Raw genomic sequence first — 21,529 nt, forward strand, 5'->3', positions numbered from 1 at the left:
GTTGCCATTTCCTTCTCCAATGCATGAAGTGAAAAGTGAAAGTGAAGTCGCTCAGTCATATCGGACTCTTAGTGACCCCTTGGACTGCAGCCCACCAGGCTCCTCCGCCCATGGGATTCTCCAGGCAAGAGTACTGGAGTGGGCTGCCATTGCCTTCTCCACTTTGTAGTTTATCCATTATCTATATAAAAGCTTACATCTGCTAACTCCAACCTCCTCTTCCATCCCTCCCAACTGTTCTATTTTCATGTAGATCAGAGAGCAAAGCACAGGGCAATGCTGTTGGGATGGCAAAGCGTGCATGAAGTTTAAAGGGCACCCAGAGAGGAAGGTAAGTGCTGGGCTGATCTGTCCTGCTGACTCTAGGCACTGATTCCAATGCTGGGGACTCATAGCTCTTCATCTTTTCCCGTGGAGCTGTAAAGGGCATTTTATGGCCATGACTGTGGGCTGAGTTGTGTCTAAATTATTCTGAGATAACCATGAACTGGAGGACAATTTGTTGCTAGCCGCATGAACTAGAAGGAAGAAGGAAATTTGATTGCTTCATGACTATTTAAATTCTAAAATACTCTGATTCTATCTTAATGTTAGTGTTTCTAGGGTCCTTGGTTATTTGAGTGTTTGTCTTTACTGAGATGAAAAGAAAACCTCAGTGAAATATAAAAGGCTGGATGTTAAATGCACTCAGTTGCAAAGTGAAGCAAGTCAAGATTTTAAAATAGCCTGTGTTGAGTCATGTAAAAGTGTTAGTCACACATGGGTGTCCAAACACATGGACTATATAGCCTGCCAGGCTCCTCTGTCCATGGAATTCTCGATGCAAGAATACTGGAGTGGGTAGCCATTCTCTTCTCCAGGGGATCTTCTCTACCCAGGGATCAAACCCAGTTTCCCAAATTGTAGTCATATTCTTCACCATCTGAGCCAACAGGGAAGCCCTGTGTTGAGTCATATATGATCACTTAGAAGAAACCCCAGAGAAATTTTCTAGTAAGTATGTAAAGAGAAAAATTCACTAGTTCTATAGTGAGAGTAGAAGAGATGGTGTCTCTGGTGAAAAAAGTAACCAAACCCTCAGAGCGTCTGATGAACCCACTTCGGTTTTCCCCCCTGGGCATTTTATTTTACTTGGCTGCACCAGGTCTTAGCTGTGGCATGCAGGATCTTTGAGCTGTGGCATATGGGATCTAGTTCCCTGACCAGGGACCCAACCTGGGCCCCCTGCATTGGGAGCTTGGAATCTTAGCTACTGGACAACCAGGGAAGTACTCTCCCCTCCCCACTCCCACCCCCAACAATGCATTTTAAAATTTTGGTTTGAATGACTTGTCTTCATGTCTCATCCTTGCATGGCACACACGTCTAGTCACAGACTGTGACTCCAGCCATTTGTGTCCTGTCCAGGACCAGGAGGGGCCAGCAGAAGATGAAATTTCCTTCTCTCTGGCTCTTCTCCTTCCTCACAATCACCGAGGGCCGAGGTGGCTTCCTAGAGGTGAGTTGGTGTATGTCCTGTTTTTCTCTCTGTCTTTCTGCCACTTGGAGCTCCCATCACTCTCTAGGCAACTGAAATGACATAATTTCGTAGACTTGGACTCAGAAGTGCTGGGTTCTTGTCTCAGCATTACCTGCCTTAGTTGTGTGGCCTTAGACAAGTCATTTTATCTCCTGGAGCTTAGATAATTTGAAAGCAAAACCAGCATCTTGGACAAAGCCATCCTGGAGATCACATCTAACTCAGCATATCCCCTCCTATGACCTCTTTGTTGGAGAAAAAGCATATAAATCCACCTTAATCGACATTAGCAATCCTTGGACTCTTCCATACCTATTCTCACTTTCTTTTTTTTTTCCAATAGTCATTTTAAAAATAAAAAGTTGTCTATTTTTAAAATTAACTTATTTGGCCATGTCAGGTTTTAATTGCCAGCTCACAGGCTTAGCTGCTGTGCTGCAGGCGGGATCTTAACTCTAAGCAGGGATGGAACCTGTGTTCCCCACGTTAGAAGATGGCTTTGTAACTGCTGGACTACCAGGAAGTTCCCATTTTTTTTAATTGAAGTAATAATTTACGTATTTTAGTTTAGCTAACATAGTTAATTTACAACGTTGTGTTCAGTTCAGTTCATTTCAGTCGCTCAGTCATGTCCAACTCTGCGATCCCATGAATCACAGCACGCCAGGCCTCCCTGTCCATCACCAACTCCTGGAGTTCACTCAGACTCACGTCCATCAAGTCAGTGATGCCATCCAGCCATCTCATCCTCTGTCGTCCCCTTCTCCTCCTGCCCCCAATCCCTCCCAGCATCAGAGTCTTTTCCAATGAGTCAACTCTTCGCATGAGGTGGCCAAGTACTGGAGTTTCAGCTTTAGCATCATTCCTTCCAAAAAGAAATCCCAGGGCTGATCTCCTTCAGAATGGACTGGTTGGATCTCCTTGCAGTCCAAGGGACTCTCAAGAGTCTTCTCCAACACCACAGTTCAAAAGTATCAATTCTTCGGTGCTCAGCCTTCTTCACAGTCCAACTCTCACATCCATACATGACCACAGGAAAAACCATAGCCTTGACTAGACAGACCTTAGTTGGCAAAGTAATGTCTCTGCTTTTGAATATGCTATCTAGGTTGGTCATAACCTTTCTTCCAAGGAGTAAGCGTCTTTTGATTTCATAGCTGCAGTCACCATCTGCAGTGATTCTGGAGCCCCAAAAAATAAAGTGTGACACTGTTTCCACTGTTTCCCCATCTATTTGCCATGAAGTGATGGGACCAGATGCCATGATCTTCATTTTCTGAATGTTGAGCTTTAAGCTGACTTTTTCACTCTCCTCTTTCACTTTCATCAAGAGGCTTTTTAGTTCCTCTTCACTTTCTGCCATAAGGGTGGTGTCATCTTTATTGACTATGCCAAAGCCTTTGACTGTGTGGATCACAATAAACTGTGGAAAATTCTGAAAGAGATGGGAATACCAGACCACCTGACCTGCCTCTTGAGAAATCTGTATGCAGGTCAGGAAGCAACAGTTAGAACTGGACCTGGAACAACAGACTGGTTCCAAATAGGAAAAGAAGTACATCAAGGCTGTATATTGTCACCCTGCTTATTTAACTTATATGCAGAGTACATCATGAGAAACGCTGGACTGGAAGAAACACAAGCTGGAATCAAGATTGCCGGGAGAAATGTCAATAACGTTGTGTTAGATTCAGGTATACAGCAAAGTGATTGAGTTGTTCAGTTGCTAAGTCATCTCCAACTCTTTTGCAACCCAATAGACTGTAGCCCATCAGGCTCCTCTGTCTATGGGATTTCCCAGGCAAGAATACTGGAGTGGGTTGCCATTTCCTTCTGCAAGAGTTCTTCCCAATCCAGGGATTGAACCCATGTCTCTTGCATTGCAGGCAGATTCTTTACCACTGAGGCACCAGGAAAGCCCAATATATACACATATGTATTCTTGTTCAGACTCTTTTCCATTATAGATGATTATAAGACATCGAGTATAGTTCCCTGTCCTGCACAGCCCTTGCCACAGCCCAGAAAGATCTACAGGACCTGCCTCCCCAGAGATACTCTCTGACCTCATTTCCTGCCCCTCCCCCACACCACATAGCTACTCTGGCCTTCACGTGCCAGGCATGTTCTTATCCCGTGGCCTTTGCATGTGCTGTTCCCTCCTCTTGGAAAGTTCTTTCTCGGAGATCCTCACTTTCCCACCTCCTTCAGATCTGTGCTCAAAAGAGGTCTCAGCCATGTCTTGTCTTGCACCCACTCACCATCTCACTAGGTTTTAGATACATAATTTTAATTCATCTGGGAAATCCAACAAGGCTTTATGAAATACAACATGACAAACCCTTGTTGTAATTCTTTTTCTTTTTAACAGAGGGATGAAGGCATCACAACAAAACGAGAACTCAATGTGAATAAGCAAAAGCCTCTAGGTAAGACTCTTACATACACTGGAGGCATACACTGGAGCCAGGAGTGAAAGTAAAGGTGTTAGTCACTCAATCATGTCTGACTCTTTTAGACCCAAGGACTGTAGCCTGCCAGGCTCCTCTGTCCATGGAATTCTGCAGGCAAGAATACTGGAGTGGGTAGCCATTCCCTTCTCCAGGGGTTCTTCCTGACCCAGGGATCAAACCCAGGCTTCCTGCACTGCAGGCAGATTCTTTACCCTCTGAGTCACTGGAGCCTGGAGAGCAGGGTTTAAGTCCTAGGAGTGCTTCTGATGGGTTGTATGATCTTGGGCATGTCGTTACATACCTCAAATCTGTAGAATGATAATAATATTAATTCCTTGTGAGGATGAAATAATATAATAGAGGCATAGTATCCTATCCTGTGCCCAGCCAGTAGCTGCCCATATTCTTCATTTCCTTCCTCATCTTGATCCCAACAATGTAATTAAAGGCACAGACTTCAGTCTAGAAATCAGTTGTGGTCTGAAATTTGATTTGTAAGTGTGATGTCTCAAGCATTGAGTATATTTCCCCATGGAAACAATACACACCGATGGTTGTTAGATTCCTGGGTCAGACCACTAAAGCTTTGTTACGGTGCAGTGAATCTTCCTCCCCAATCCATCTGGGCCTCCCGTTCAGTGAATCTTCCTCCCCAATCCATCTGGGCCTCCCTCGTAGCTCAGTCAGTAAAGAATCTGCCTGCAGTGCAGGAGACCCGGGTTTGATTCCTGGGTTGGTAAGATCCCTTGGAGAAAGAAATGGCAACCCACTCCCGTATTCTTGCCTGGAGAATCCCATGGACAGAAGAGCCTGGCAGGCTACAGTCCATGGGGTCGCAACAGTCGGACACAATTTAGCGACTGAATGATGATAGTAAATTTGCCATCTGACAATATACTCACAGGGCCATAAAGTGAAGTCGCTGAGTCATGTCCGAATCTTTGCAGCCCCATGGACTGTAGCCTATCATGCTCCTCCGTCCGTGGGATTCTCCAGGCAGAATACTGGAGTGGGTTGCCATTTCCTTCTCACACAGGACCATAGACCTTCCCACGTTGTAGCAAGGCCACAGTTCTTTGGGAAAATGAAATCAGAATTTCAATTTGGAATGCCACAAAATGGAAAATGCACAAGGACTCATTGAACTGCTACAAATGCCAGGTACTATGTTAGGTGTGTTAGATGAATTAAATTCCTCCATGGAGCCTACCAGCTAGGTTCAATCACCATCTCTATTTTACAGAGTGTGAAACTGACAGAGCCCAGGGAGGGGCGGGGGCGGGTGGAGGCTTGATTCAACCCCAGTCAGTCTGGTTCCAGAACAAGAAACATTAACCCCTGACAGTGTGACCAGGGTCAGCCTTTCCCCAGTTCCCCACCTCTTACCTGTCTGAGCCATGGCAGTGGATATCTCCTTAGCCCTTATCACCAGGGGTAATTCCCAAGGCTGGGATAGAGTTTCCGGCCTGAAGGAGGCAGGGGAGAGGTGAGTAGGTGGCAACCATGACAGACAGGAGTCTCCTGTTCATGTCCCGGGACAGGCTGCAACTTCTGGATTTCCTTCCAAGAAGCCTAGGGATTGTCCTGTGTGTGTGTTCAGTCACTTCAGTCATGTCCCACTCTTTCCCATACTATGGACCATAGCCCACCAGGCCCCTCTGCCCATGGGATTCTCCAGGCAAGAATACTGGAGTGGGTTGTCATGCCCTCCTCACCTAGGGATTGATTCAGCTGCTTTTCTTCACTATAAATCTTCCAACTCCCCAGGACCCCTAAGAAATAAGACAGTTTCATAGGTGCCCTCCCCATCTCATCTGTGCCCGTAGAAAGCACGGTGGTGTCCTGAGAAATCTACGGGATTCTTAGAGGTTTCTTCGTCAATGGCAATGAAAGGAGACTCGGGGGGAAAAGATATTCACCTTTTGCCTCTTTGTCGCTGAAGTCCTTGACATTCTCAGTCTGGGGTCCACAGAGGACCTTGGGAGGATATTAAGACCCCCATGGAATTTGATACCAAATTTCATGTGAATGTGTCCAAGTAAATTCTGGGTGGGGTTCCTCTTCTCTCCCAGCCCAAAGCACCTAATGGCCTCTCCTTAAGGAAACGAGAAGTGCTGCTCAGAAACGATAAGGTGGAGGTGAGAGTGTGTTAAGGTTCAAGTAAGGTTTGCTTTGGTTTTTACTTTTGCATTTCATCTCAGTATCAAACTCAGCTAACTAGTGGAACATTTGTGCATGAGAGGGGAAGGCTCTTTGGAGAGGAAAGAGGGGACTGGGGGTTTTATTTATTTATTTATTTTTAAAAGATTTTTTTGGCAGGATCATTTTTAAAGTCTTTATTGAATTTGCAATATTACTTTTTAATTTAATTTCAAATTTATTTTTATTAATTGAAGGATAACTACTTTACAGAATTGTGTTGGTTTCTGTGAAACATCAACATGAATCAGCCATAGGTATACATATTAGTGCTTCTTTTTTTTTTTTTGGTTTTCTGGCCTGAAGTCATGTGGGTTCTCAGCTCCCTGACCAGGGATTGAAACCACACCTCCTGCACTGGAAAGCAAAGTCTTAATCACTGGACCACCAGAGAGGTCCGAACTGGGGGTTTAGTATCAGAGATGCTTTCAGAAGACCAGAACTGAGGGAGCAAGAGGGGAGAGTGATTAAGACTTCCTCACCTCTTTTTCCTTCAGTCTTGACCCTGAAGCTTGACTCTGGATGTGACCTGAGAAGCAGGGAGAATCAGGATGTCGGAGCTGAGCTGGATTGGAGAGCACGGAGCAGCTAGTCTGGCAGAAGTCAGAGAAGAGATGGGTCTTGGGCCTGTGTGGGCGGCTTATTTTCAGTCCATGACTGGATGAGCGGAAGTGAATACCAAGCAGCGTCCATGAGCCCCACGCTGAACCTGACCTCCCTTCTGCCTCACTTGCTCGGCAGTATCTCCCTCCCAGCCCAAGAAAGGATGCCTCTGACTGTCTCTCTTCTTTCTAGGCTCAATCCAGGAATACGAGCTGCTGCTTCAGGTGCACTATGGAAATTCCAAGAAGAAAAGAGAGCTGAAGGAGTTTCTGAAGTCGTGGGCGCCTCCCTTATTTTTCTTACCTGAGCCAGTGAATATAATCAGAGCAAAGGCCACCACGTGTAAGTCCATCTCTGTTGACTGGGAGTAGAAATGGGGAATATGATGCCTGAGTCGGGTAGAGCTTAGGCTATCCTGTGGAATCCATCACTCCCACAATAACTATGGCTGAAAAGAATGTTGTTGCTGTCGTTTAGTTGCTAAGTTGTGTCCAACTCTTTGTGACCCCGTGGATGTAGCCTGCCAGGCTCCTCTGTCCATGGAATTCTCCAGGCACGAATACTGGAGTGGGTTGCCATTTCCTTCTCCAGGGGATCTTTCCAGCCCAGGGATGGAACTCGCATCTCCTGCTTGGCAGGAGGATTCTTTACCACTGAGCCACCTGGGAAGCCTCATTAACAACCACCACAGGGGGGTTAGGAGAAATTAAGAAATTTATCTAAAACAAGAGCTCTCAGGGTGTGGTATCCAGACTGGCGGTAGCAGCAGCAGCAACAGGGAATGCAAAAAAATGCAAATCCCAGACATTGCCTCATAAACTTTGGAATGAGACCCCTCCCAGAAGATTCTGATGCACGATCAAGTAAGAGAGCCACTTACTGGGCACAGTTGTGTGTAATTTCACAACAGTGTCTGGTAACTTTGCCCCAGGTTGTTGGTTTTTTTTTTTTTTTTTTTTTCGGTCTGTTAAAAAAGAAAGATTGTTGCTGGGAATTTAGGTCAAATACAAACATACAGGATTGGTTAATAGAATTTTTCCTTATGACTTTCAACAGAAAGGTCTCTCTGTCTTTGCCATAAGGCTAACAGGGACTTTGGGGGACTGATGCTAGGCTGATGAGAGCCTCCAATAAGACAGTGGACAAATACCTTCTAGAATCCTTCAAATAACTCTCAGGTTGACAAGCCTTCTTCTGCTTCTTTCTGCATTCAAAGAGTATCAATGGAACATACATCCTTCTTTTGGATGCTAGTGGCTCAAATGGTAAAGAATCTGTCTGAAATGTGGGAGACCTGGGTTTGATCCCTGGGTTGAGAAGATCCCCTGGGGAAGGGAACAGCTACTCACTCTAGTACTCTTGCCTGGAGAATTCCATGGACAGAGGAACCTGCAGGCTACAGTCTATGGGGTCGAGAAGAGTCAGATAGCATTGAGAGGCTAACACTTTCACTTTCCAAGATATTTGATTGTTGTTTGCTGGATTTTTGATCCAACCTTAGTATCTATTGAGCAGGATGTTTCCTTAACTTTAAATATGCTTGTTTCCATTTTGGTTTCATTCTTCTAGCTTTTGGAGAGAGATACCTCTAGCTTTTGATTCAGATTCTGTGTCAAAGCCAAGGATGAGAACTCAGCTAGAGCCAGTTTATGAAAAAGGCCTGGTAAGACCAAGCTCTGTTTTTCCTGCAGACTGTGGCTACCAGAACGGGGTCCTGCGCTGTGCCTGTGAAGACAGCTACTCCTGGTTTCCTCCCCAGTGCCTCGATCCCCAGAATTGCTCCCTTCTCAAGGCAGGATCACTCCAGAGCTGTGACTGTCATTCCAGCAACCTCACCCAGAGCGTATATTTCTGTGAGAGAACGAGTAAGCACCTACGGATACCCAGAGGGGAGCCAGGGTGCCTCCCACCTCCACACATGACAGAGAGAAAAAGGACTCTTAGCTCTGCGCCCTGATGTTTCTTTTGCCTTCCAGAGGAGAGCTAGTGTTTACAGGGAGATGGAAAGGCAGAGATGACATACCATGTTAGGCTTGGCTGGACACACTGAGAAATTTGGAAGTGCAGAAAATTCAGATATGTAAGTTGGTGTTTGGGTGCCAGTTTATCCTGGAGTTACTTCTAGTTCACCTCAACAATTCTATGATTCTTCTGAAATTTAGGGAGATTCCTTGGAATCCAAACCAGGCAACAGCCTGAGTAAATAATGTTTTCTTTCCACTTCTCGGGCCAACATCAATTTCCAGAAAATAAAAATTCAGAGGGGTGAAACAGGGAGGGTTATCTAGTAATTATAGTGAAAGAAATGCTCTAAATTGCCAACAAATACATGTACTGAATGACCTGCCAAAACTAAACGGAAGTTGGAAGTCTGGCTTAGGAGACCAGTGGATGCTGAGGGAGCTATTGCCAGCTTAGGTTGATGTTCAGTGTATGGTAAGGTGAGCCGGATGATGTGGGCCCTCAACAGACCAAATGACTTAGGAAATGTCCCCAGTGACTAGTCCAGTTATCCTGAAGCTCCAGAGTTTGGTAAAGTGGAGCAAAGAGTAAAGGAGAAGCTGAATAGCCCATCTTCTCTCGGTATCCCTCAGTCCCTTTCTCAGGACCACAGCAATTGAGGTTAAGGTGATGCTTATTTATTTACTTTTTTATTTTTAAAATTGTATTGAAATACAGTTGATTTACAATGTTGTGTTTAATTTCTGCTATACAGCAAAGAGATTCAGACACACACACACACACACACACACACACACACACACGCACACACTTATGCATCTGTGCATGCCAAGTTGCTTCAGTTGTGTTTGACTCTTTGCAGCCCAATGGACTATAGCCCGCCAGGCTCCTCTGTCCATGGCATTCTCCAGGCAAGAATACTGGAGTGGGTTGCTATGCCCTCCTCTAGGGAATCTTCCCAACCCAAAGAGTGAACCCATGTTTCCTATGTCTCCTGCACTGGCAGGAGTGTTCTTCGCCACTAGCACCACCTGTGAAGTCCATATACATATGTATATGTATGTATATATACATGTATTCTTTTGATATTCTTTTGCATTATGATTTATCAAAGGATATTGGATATAGTTCCCTGTGCTATACAGTAGGACTTATTGATTATCTATCCTATATATAATACTTTGCATCTGCTAATCCCAAATGGCCAATCCTTTTCTCCCCAAATAACATGTAATTATTAAGCACCATGTTTATACCCAGATCTGGAGCAAATTCTGGCATTTCTCTTGCTGTTGATGAATTAGCAAGCTGCTTGGGGAGGCCAGATTGTTAACACAGGTAAAAAGACAATGTCATCTTTTTGATAGATTTTGATGGAATCCTACTCTTTGAAAAGTGGTCCATTTCTTATCCATCTTTGGAGGAATACAAGTATGAATCAGAAAGGGATTACATTCACAAGGGTCTTTCCCAAATAGAGTAGGAACATATATACATGAGGTGTGTTCACAGATAGATGTGTAGGTGAAAAGGCTAGAAAGGAGGTATGGATAAAGTACTGTAGGAATTTAAAGGAGGGAAAGACTCTTTTCATATGGGACCTAGTGAAGGCCTTGCAAAAGAGGTGCATTTAACCAAGTCCTGAATGAAAGACACAGGATTTGTCCATCCAGAGGTAGGGAATAGCCTGTCCCAGAGCAGAAAGGCACCAGTGATAGGTAAGCAAGGGTTAAGTTGGAATTAGCAAATAATGATTTTTTTTAAGTGTTTTTTTTAAATAGGGACAATGTTTAAGCTCAGTGCCTAAATTGACATATAGTTCATTGCTAGTGACTGTTGTTTGTAACCACATATGAGTGCTTACTTGCTTACCTGCTTATAAGGTCATCCCCTTCATCAGATTTACCACTGCAAAGCTCAATGAAGTCATGAGCCATATCACTCCAGTAAAGGAGGAAGGGAAAAATATACCCATCTGAAGCAGAGTTCCAAGGAAGGGCAAGGAGAGATAAGAAAGCCTTCTTAAGTGAAAAATGCAAAGAAACAGAGGGAAACAACAGAATGGGAGAGACTTGGGATCTCTTCAAGAAAATCAGAGATACCAAGGGAACATTTCATGCAAAGACGGATACAATAAAGGACAGAAACACTATGGACCTAACAGAAGCAGAGGTGGCAAGGATACAGAGAAGAACTATACCAAAAAGGTCTTAATGACCCAGATAACCACAATGGTGTGGTCACTCACCTAGAGCCAGACATCCTGGAGTGTGAAGTCAAGTGGGATGTAAGTACCACCACTATGAACAAAGCTAGTGGAGATGATAGAATTCCAGCTGAGCTATTTCAAATCTTAAAAGATGATGCTGTTAAAGTGCTACACTCTATATGCCAGCAAATTTGGAAATTTTAGCAGTGATTGGAGGACTGGAAAAGGTCAGTTTTCATTCCAATCCCAAAGAAAGGCAATGCCAAAGAATGCTCAAACTACTCTACCATACAATTGCGCTCAGTTCACTTGCTAGCAAAGTAATGCTCAAAATCCTTCAATCTACATTTCAGCAGTATGTGAATGGAGAGCTTCCAGCTGTACAAGCTGGATTTTAAAAAGGCAAAGGAACCAGAGATCAAATTGCCAACATCTGTTAGATCATAGAAAAAGCAAGGGAATTTCAGAAAAGCGTCTACTTCATTGACTACACTAAACCCTTTGACTGTGTGGATCACAGTACACGGTGGAAAACTCTTAAAGGGATGGGAATACTCGATCACCTTACCTGTCTCCTGAGAAACCTGCATGCAGGTCAAGAATCAACAGTTAGAACAGGACATGGAACAGTGAGCTGGTTCAAAATTGGGAAAGGAGTATGTCAAGGCTGTATATTGTCACCATGCTTATTTAACTTTTATTCAGAGTTTATCGCATGAAATGCAAGGCTGGATGAATCACCAGTTGGAATCAAGATTTCCAGGAGAAATATCAACAACCTCAGATATGTAGATGATGCCCCTTTTATGGCAGAAAGTGAAGAGGAACTAAAGAGTCTTTTGATAAAGGTGAAAGAGGAGAGTGGAAAAGCTAGCTTGAAACTCAGCATTCAAAAAACTAAGATCATGGCATCTGATCCCATCACTTTATGGCAAATAGAAAGGGAAAAAGCGGAAACAATGAGAGACTTTATTTTCTTGGCTCCAAAATCACTGTGGATGGTGACTGCAGCCATGATATTAAAAGATGCTTGCTCCTTGGAAGGAAAGCTATGACAAACCTAGACAGTGTGTTAAAAACTAGAGACATCTCTTTGCTGACAAAGGCCCATAGAGTCAGAGTTAGGATTTTTTCTAGTTGTCATGTACAGATGTGTGAATTGGACCATGAAGAAGGCTGAGTGCCAAAGAATTGAAGCTTTCAAATTGTGTTGCTGGAGGAAACTCTTGCGAGTCCTTTGGACTGCAAGGAGTTCAAACTAATCAAGCCTAAGGAATCAGCCTTGAACTTTCATTGGAAGGACTGATGCTGAAGCTGAAGCTGTAATACTCTGGCCACCTGATGCAATGAGCTGTCTCATTGGAAAAGTCCCTGATGCTGAGAAAGACTGAAGGCAAAAGGAGAAGGAGCAGCAAAGGATGAGATGGATATATAGCATCATTGACTCACTGAACACGAATCTGAGCAAGTTCCAGGAGACAGTGAAGGCCAAGGAAGTCTGAAGTGCTGCAGTCCTTGGAATATCAAAGAGTCAGCCATGACTTAGCCACTGAACAACAACAAAAGGTAGTCTTGATTACTGCAATTTCCCATTATGTTCCAAAACCACAAAAGAGAATTATTTTTCTTCCTGTATTACTTACTTTAGGGGAACATTCATCATAAAAAGAAATTGGCCAAAAAATAAAAATAAAAGAATTGAAGTACCACTGTCAAATAGATGGGCTGAATTAGACTTTTGTAATTTTATGCTATATCAAGTGAGTAATTTTTATCTCTGTAAATTTATTTTCCATAGAGGTTTGGGGTACTTTCAAAATTAATGAAAAATTTACAGAAGACCTTTTGGATTCATCTTCTGCTATGTACGCCAAATATACCACTGGAATTGAAATGCAGGTAAGCATTTTCCTCTTATTACATAAGAATTTGTTGGTTAAACATAAGTTCAGATGTTTCTAATTCAACAAGTTTATTTAACACATATTCTTTATTCATTTTTCAATTAGTTCTTACACAGCAGTTAATCACTCTGACCACAAGGAATATATTTTAAACATATTCTTCCAAGGAGTATTAAACAGCTGACCTCTTCTCATTCCTTTAGTGCTTGGTTTTGCTCGTTCATTAAGGTAATATTAAACCAAGCCTTATTGATTATTTTCTGATTTTTATTTGTCAAAAGAAAGTTTTCATGATCTGAGTGCAATTGTTAACATTTGGGATTTTTTTTTCCCTTGAAGAAGCCTCTCTTGTTAGAGGCTAAAGAGAGTTACTCTCCAAAATTCTGGATTTCATACTGAAGTCACATAAAACCACTTCTGTCTAGGCTGCTGGTTCAGGTGTGGTCCTAACTGAAGCCATGCACAAATACCTCACAAGTAGATTCAGTTTAGGCATCTGTCAAAATAAATGGCTTATTTAACGGAAGGAAAAAATAGGTTTGGGGTGAATTTATTATACTATCTGGCACCAAATTCATCCTCTAATCGAAGCAATTGCTTCTGTGTTCTTTATTAGCCATCTCAAGATTAAACTGTATGTGTGTGCACAGGCATGTGGGTGTCCATTCTCTGCTGCTCTGCTGTCATTTTAATAGTATTTCTGTAACACACAATTACCTCCTGCCACGTGTCTTTCCTTTGCTCAGTGCTTCAGTTGGTTTATTTATTGTCTGCATCCTTTTTTTTTTTTTTTGCTCAAATGTCTTTCTTATGTGGGGACAAAGATCAACACATTGCCCTTTGCTCTCTTTGTAAAGCTAAAGGAAGCATACAAAGGAATCCAAGGTTTTGAATCCATTCGAGTCACCCAGTTTCGGTAAGTATCACAGTGGTCTTAGAAGGGCCTCCCCGGAGCCAAGTAGGATATCTCATGCTGTTTCCAAGTGACCACAACAGAAAATAGGTCAGAACTGGTCTTTGACATAGGATTCTTACTAAGGCTGGATAAAAGTCTGTGATGCTTGCAAAAGTCTGAAGAAGAAGGCCTATATTCTCACTTAAATGTTTTTGCAAGCATAAATATTAAATGTCATTCTCAAAACTATGGATCAGAAACTAGAATCAGAAACCCAGATGGCAGGGCAGAGCTTGGAAAGAAGCAGGAAGGCATGAATAGGAAGGGGCGAGGAGTGGGGATGAGGATTGTGGGTTGTGAAGGAATGGGTTTGCTCCTCAGCAGAGAGGGTGTGATGTTGTATAACTGGGAGCCAGAAGGGGCTCCTTGGGTAAAATACTACATTTTTTGTGTAGATATCATGTATGTACCATACTTCAAAGCCCAGTAGTCCTTGTCTACAGCAAATAGAGAGGTATTTAGTAAATTATCCTTTTGTTTATACTTTAATTCAAAAGCTACTTGGTTAGTTACCCATGTGTGTATTGATTACCAGCTATTTATAGTCTGTTAGAGGAAGTGACTTAGAGGTCAGAGAATTTACCTTCTTATATTTTTTCACAGTTAAAGAAGAGTTATAGGAAACTTTCAATAACATTTGTTACAAATGTACTGTTTTGAACATTATCCTTTAAGTCTTCTCATATACTTACAAAAAGGATCACAGGTATAATAGTGTTTAAAATTTAGTGTTAGGAAAAACTCTGCTTCTTTTTTCTTATATCAAGGTCTATATAGTTCATGTAACGTCTGCTTCTGACTATGTCATTATTGAATTCATAGACAAAATTGAAAATCAGTCAACAGTTTTGTATTCAATATTCACATTTTTCTTTTCCTAGGTCCTGGTTTTCTATTTATATTTCTAATTTATGTTCCACCAAATTATCTATCTATCTTACAAATTGTCCTCAATAATTCATAGACAAAGTCACAGTAAAAGTGGACATGTCTATAAAATGCAACTATTTTGGTCTTGCTCTTTACATATATGATCTAAAGTAAATCTTAATCTCTCACTGTCTCTATTTATCTGTCAAACAGACCTATTAATAGCTATGGCATCTGACTGAAGCTCAATTACATAAAATGAAATAATAGGCAGAAAAATACTTTTTAAACACTATAGAAGATCCATATCAATGAAATGACATTGTGACCATCACAACCTAAAATAAACTTATTTGGGTTTATTTATTGTGAGTTCAGTGTAGCTCAATGTTAGTTCAATGAAGTGATTAAGAATTTGACCTTTGGAATAATCTTTGTTTAAATCTAAAAAAAAAGAAAAGAAAAAAAAATTGAGCTTCAGAGAGCCAGAGGTTCTTATCCATCAATTAATAACTTTTAAGAAATATTCATTTATTTGGCTACACCAGGTCTAGTTGTGGCCCACAGGATCTTTTTAGCTGTGGCATGCAAACTCTTTGTTGCAGTATGTGGGACCTAGTTCCCCAACCAGGGATCAAACATCAGGCCCCCTACATTGGGAGGCTGGAGTCTTAGCCATTGGACCATCAGGGAAGTCCCCCATCAATTAATAATTAATGACCTGACCCAACTTCTTTTTAGGACTTTGTTCCCTTATCTACAAAATGAGAATAACCGTAAAGCCTAACCCTCATTGAATCACGGGATTAAATTAATATATATTATCTCACTGGCTTTCATAACTTTAAATACCCTCTGTATGCAGGTGGGTTCTAAACGTGTTATATGACTTCAGCCTCTCCCCTAAATCCCAAATTCAAATATCCAATACCTATTAATATCGCCAGGAGAAGGCAATGGCATCCCACTCCAGTACTGTTGCCTGGAAAATCCCATGGACGGAGGAGCCTGGTGGGTCGTTAAGAGTTGGATACGACTGAGCGACTTCACTTTCACTTTTCACTTTCATGCATTGGAGAAGGAAATGGCAACCCACTCCTGAGTTCTTGCCTGGAGAATCCCAGGGACAAGGGAGCCTGGTGGGCTTCCGTCTATGGGGTCGCACAGAGTCGGACACGACTGAAGCAACTTAGCAGCAGCATTAATATCTCCAGTTGATTTTCTAGTAGATATGTCAAATGTAACATGTCCAAAATGGGGGTCCTCCATCTCCTCCCATCATAACCTTTCACATTCTTCTCCCTCCATCTTCCCCATCTCAGTTCCAGAGATGCTGTTCTCCTAATTGTACAGACCCAGATCTTAGAGCTCTCCATGCTTATTCTAGGTACTTTTCCTGGCTGTGTCATGTCTTAGTTACAGCGCATGGGACACGGATCTTTCACTGCAGCACACGGATTCTCAAGCTGTGGCGCGTGGGCTGAGTTGCTCCACAGCACGTGGGATCTTAGTTCTCTGATCAGGGATGGAAACTGCATCCCCTGCCTTGCGGGTGGGGGGGGGGGGTGCTCTTAACCACTGGACCACCAGCGAAGTTCCAATATGCTTTTACAAAGACCTATATGACGAAACTTTGTTTTGAAATTTTTATAGGATATAGTTGATTTACAATGTTGTCTTCGTTTCAAGTATACAACCAAGTGAATTCGTTATACATATACATTTATCCACCCTTTTTTAGATTATTTTCCCATATAGGCGATTACAGTGTATGGAGTAGACTTCCCTGTGCTATACAGTAGGTGCTTATCAGTTACCTATTTTATATATCAGTTCAGTTCAGTCACCCAGTCCTGTCTAACTTTTTGCAACCCCATGGGCTATAGCAGGCCAGGCCTCCCTGTCCATCACCAGCTCCCCAAGCTTGCTCAAACTCATGTCCATCAAGTCGGTGATGACATCGAACCATCTCATCCTCTGTTGTCCCCTTCTCCTCCAGCCTTCAATCTTTTCCTAAAATCTGGGAAAGATTTTATATATAGTGGTGTCTATATGTCAATTCCAGGCTTCCAATTTATCCCTGCCCCCATGTTAAACCCTGGTAACCATGTTTGTTTTCTATATCTGTAACTCTATCCCTGAACTTGTCTATCACAACGCTTAACAAAATTTAGAATTTATATATTTATATATAATTACCACCGGGTGGCTTAGACAGTAAAGCGTCTGTCTACAATGCAGGAGACCCAGGTTTGATCCCTGGGTTGGAAAGATCTGCTGGAGAAGGAAATGGCAATCCACTCCAGGACTATGGTTATTTGTTTCTATTTTCCTTGCCTTCTCTAACAGCATGTAAGCTCCATGTAGGCAAAAATCAAATCTGTTTGATCTATTCCTACAGACCTAATGTCATCCCCACAGAGTAAGCTCTGAGTGACTGAACAAATAAATCTGATTTTTCTTTCCACATCATCACTGTAGAAATGGAAGCATCGTTGTTGGGTATGAAGTTGTTGGTTCCAGCAGCACATCTGAGCTCCTGTCGGGCGTTGAGCAGATGGCTGAGAAAGCTAAGACATATCTGCGCCAGCTGTATGCTCTTGAAGAAGATTCTTTCAGAGTGTTCGGAGAAGGTAATTCTGGATTCTGTACAATTAGGTTACCTGTATATGGGCTCAAACACTCAGTCATGTGGGACTCTGTGACCCTGTGGACTGTAGCCCGCCAGGTCCCTCTGTCCATGGGATTTTCCAGGCAAAAATAATGGAATGGGCTGCCATTTCCTCCTCCAGGAGATCTTCCCAGACCAAGGATTGAACCTGCATCTCCTTTGTCTCCTGCATCACCAGGTGGATTCTTTATCAGTGAGCCACCTGGGAAGCTCCAGGGAAGTAGGTTGGGGGAGCCTAATTAGTAGCTTGTGTATTGGAAGTGTTCCCAAAACAGAATTGTTCTAAGACTGACTTTATCAAGCCGCTGTTCCCTCCCCCCTCAACTCCAGCCAGGATGAAACTCAATTTCAGCTGACTATTTCAGACTATTTCAGACTCTTGCTCATGGGTGATCTGACCTCTTATTCTGAATGCAAATGTCATGCAAGACTGATTCACTGCAGGTTCTGTTGGAAATGACTCAGCAATAGTTTACTGGTGACCATATTGAAAGAGCCCTGGGGCTGATGACATTCCTAAATTATAATCCAAGGGACCCAGGAAAGAATGCATTTTTTTTTTCCAGGTCTTTCACAAACACACACAGAAAATACACAGGCACACACACTCCACTTCATTTCTTCAAATGCTTGAAAAATTCTTTACATTCAATTTCCATCTCTCTTACCAAGATTTTTGCCACTTTCAACATCTATTCCACAAATATTTACAAAGTGTACAAAGAGCTTAGACACTTACGACAGAGCAGTGGGGAAAAGAAACAAAAATCACAGCCCTTGTGGTTCTTCCTCCTCCCAGTCACGATCATGGTAAGAACATATTATGAAGGGCCTGGTGCAAGGGGAACTAAGCGGTTGGTCACAATGTGAGAAGCTTTTAGGGGAACAGAGTAGGACATGTCATCCCCAGATGGCAACTGCCTATCTTTTAACCTTATCATGCCTGCTTTGTCCCATAGTATCTTAAAGCTTATCTGGTATTCTAGCATTCCCTTAAAGAGGGTAAATATTTTCTGGGAGGGATCACACCTTGGCTTGTTTTCAGTGAATACTTACTATTTGATAGTTCACTAAAAGTCAGATTGTTAGCCTAGATTACATATCTGGAGGGAAAGGGGGCCAGCCTTGGGGAGGGCAGAACATCAGGAAAGAGGAAAAGGGACTGATGGGGGTAAAGCTGGATATCAAAAATGAACTTCTTCTACTCCTGACTTTCACCTAGGTTTGGCTCTGAAAATGTGACTTCTAAAGCATCGTTTAGAGAGAGTGTCAAGACATTCTTCTATGTTTGTGTTCTTTTCTCTATTTCTCTGTTTCTATTGTTTTCCAGCCCAGTGTAACAGCATTGCCTTTGGATTTGGGTCTGAGAATGACGAGTACACTCTTCCCTGTAGCCTTGGCTATATCGGAAGCATCATGGTCAGGTGCCAACCCTCTGGGTGGCATATCCTCGAGGAGATGTGTGTGCTCTCTGAGCTGGAAGAACTGAAGGAGGTAAAACAAAAAAAGGCATTTCCACTTTGCAGACTTGCCCTGGGTTTGAGTTTCACAGTGGGTGTCTCCAGTGAACCCTGGGGGTAGGTAATATGTATCAGGTTGTCTCATTGGTCAGATGTCGGTGACGTCAGACCCTGGGAAACCCAGGGAGCGTAAGCACGAGTAGTGAGCCTAAGCGGCAGCTGAGAATGTCAGAACCGTCAGATTGGATGGTTTTCAGGGGAGGGTGCTGCAGAGGTGTGAATCAGTGCGGCGGAGAGCTACTATAGATGGCAGAACAGCAACTAAATCCAGAAACCCTGGGAATTAAAGATCTAAGTGAAGGTGTTAAGTCAGAAGCCATAACCTTAGTACAAGTGAAGACGTACATGTGTTTGAAATGGGGGTAGGGATTGGGTTGGCCAGAGGTGAACCATAGAGAATGAGAGAAATGCAATGGCTCTCCAGGGCCATGCCCCTTACCAGTTTCCTTCTATAAAAGGAGAAACTAGGGGGCTAATGGTTCCTCAGGTAGCAACAGTGTTGAACTAGAAATGTGGTCACTGGATTAGGGCTATGACCTTCATATGATGCTCTCTTAGGAAGATTCAAGTACTTAAGACTTGATAAATAGAAAAATGGAAGCAAATGGTGAGGAGTTAAAACTCAGGTGTGGAAAAGGGACTTCAAGACCAGTTCACAGATATGGTCCTGCAAATACACCTTCATAGTGAACAGGGCTTCAGTCCCAGCTAGAGACCCCACTTCAGAAGCAGAGAACCCACCATGGTATTCATGAAGGGACTGTGGAAGCTTTACCCTCCCTTTCTGGACCTCAGTTTCTCATCTGTAAACTTGGGAGGGAGAATGGAGCAGATGACTTCTGGGGCTTATCCTTATTCTTGTCTTCTTTGCTTCAGCTCTGGACATAAACCATACCTGGGACTAGGCCACCCCAGGATATAAGGACAAGCAGATCCCAGGTGCCTGAGGCAGAGTACAGCTCTGTCAACTGAGAAGAGTAAAAAGGAAAACAGAGGGATCTGGGTTCCAGGGTTGACAGGCTTTGAGTAAGGAGAATATCCCTTCTAGCTGCCTTCCAAATTAGCTCAGTGTTGTGGAAGCAGGTGGGAGCCTCAAGGAAAAAGTAAAACCCCAAATCCAGTGACCAAGTATAGTCAGATCTCCACGTACAGCCATTTAAATCCTTTATAGCAGTGGTCCCTAACCTTTTTGGCACTAGGGACCGATTTGGAAGGCAATTTTTTTATGGACTGGGAGGTAGAGCAATGGTTTCTGGATGATTTAAGCACATTACATTTATTGTGCACTTTATTTCTATTATTGTTACATCAGTTCCACCTCAGATAATCAGGTATTAGATTCTGGAGGTTGGGGACCCCTGCTCTACAGGGATTTCTCAGCATAGTAAACGGATATAATATTTAGTGCCAAGCAGACCATGCCTTTCTGCTTCCTAGCGGGGTACTGTTTGGAAAGTCACTGAATCTCACTGAACTTCAGGTTCTGTATAATTAGGGTCATAATTTATATAAAAATACTTTTTAATGAAACTCTTCAAATTTTAATTTCCTTAATCAAAGTGAAAATAATCATGGAAACTCCTTTAAAGGGTAGTGTAAGGAAAGCTGAAACTCCAATACTTTGGCCACCTCATGCAAAGAGTTGACTCATTGGAAAAGACTCTGATGCTCAGAGGGATTGGGGGCAGGAGGAGAAGGGGACAACAGAGGATGAGATGGCTGGATGGCATCACCGACTCGATGGACATGAGTTTGGGTAAACTCTGGGAGTTGATGCTGGACAGGGAGGCCTGGCGTGTTGCAGTTCATGGGGTCGCAAAGAATCAGACATGACTGAGTGACCAAACTGAACTGAACTGAAGGATTAAATCAAACCAGTGAATCCCCAGTAAAGCATTTAGAGCAGTGTATGGAAAATAGCACTGAAGGACAGCCACTGTGGTGTTATTGTCATTGTTATATGATTATCCTAGGTTATCAAGCACCGTATGTTAGTTATATGTGGCCATGAAACTGATTTAAGTCTGATGAAGCACAAGCATTACGTTGTTTCTTAGAATGTAACCGTTTCTGTTCCTAGAACTTAACTGAGCTCGCCAGCAACAATACTGACACTGAGGCAGCTGTGTCGTCACTGGTGCAGAAGCTTTCGATGGTCATTCAGCAAAGCCCATCAACCACAGCTGGGAATCTGGCTTCCGTGGTGTCAATTCTGGGCAATATCTCATCTCTGAAGAAAAGCTTCATGGTGTCCAATTCGACAATGGAGGTAAAGTCTGCGTGAGCTCGAACAGCTCACTTTAAATGCTCGATCTGGTAGGAGGAATGGCAGAAGCCCCAGTTGATGAGATGTTGTTGAAAAGGACCAAAGAGCCATGTAACAGTCTTTGTGTGAGCTTCGCTGCTTCCTCTGCAATGTATAAGAAACCCCTGGATTCAATTATGTTTGTACAAAGTAAGAGAGAGCTGCCTCCAGGCAGGCCGCCTGGGTGACACCTGGCTAAGGGAAATGTGTAAGTCTCTGCCCTACGTGACACTGAATGACACAGGTGCCAACTTTTTGATACTTAATACTGAGTCTGCAGTTTTTCCTTCCCGTGGCTATAAGCTCTGACTCTAGTATATTATTAGTATATATATATATATATATATTTATATATTTTC

General features: G+C 42.9%; 1 protein-coding gene across 1 annotated transcript in view; it reads left to right on the plus strand.

The window, feature by feature from the left end:
* The first annotated feature begins 301 nt into the window (after positions 1 to 301).
* Positions 302 to 21,529, plus strand: part of ADGRF1 (adhesion G protein-coupled receptor F1) — a 31,306-nt gene continuing 10,078 nt past the window's right edge. Inside the window, exons 1-10 of the mRNA XM_052649411.1 lie at positions 302 to 331; positions 1,370 to 1,498; positions 3,891 to 3,948; positions 6,967 to 7,116; positions 8,466 to 8,639; positions 12,744 to 12,844; positions 13,707 to 13,765; positions 17,156 to 17,307; positions 18,676 to 18,839; positions 20,946 to 21,134. Of these exons, the coding sequence (XP_052505371.1) occupies positions 302 to 331; positions 1,370 to 1,498; positions 3,891 to 3,948; positions 6,967 to 7,116; positions 8,466 to 8,639; positions 12,744 to 12,844; positions 13,707 to 13,765; positions 17,156 to 17,307; positions 18,676 to 18,839; positions 20,946 to 21,134 (1,206 nt within the window). The remainder of the gene's footprint in view (positions 332 to 1,369; positions 1,499 to 3,890; positions 3,949 to 6,966; positions 7,117 to 8,465; positions 8,640 to 12,743; positions 12,845 to 13,706; positions 13,766 to 17,155; positions 17,308 to 18,675; positions 18,840 to 20,945; positions 21,135 to 21,529) is intronic.

This window comes from Budorcas taxicolor, chromosome 11 (assembly GCF_023091745.1).
Source record: "Budorcas taxicolor isolate Tak-1 chromosome 11, Takin1.1, whole genome shotgun sequence".
NCBI classification, from domain to species: Eukaryota; Metazoa; Chordata; class Mammalia; order Artiodactyla; family Bovidae; genus Budorcas; species Budorcas taxicolor.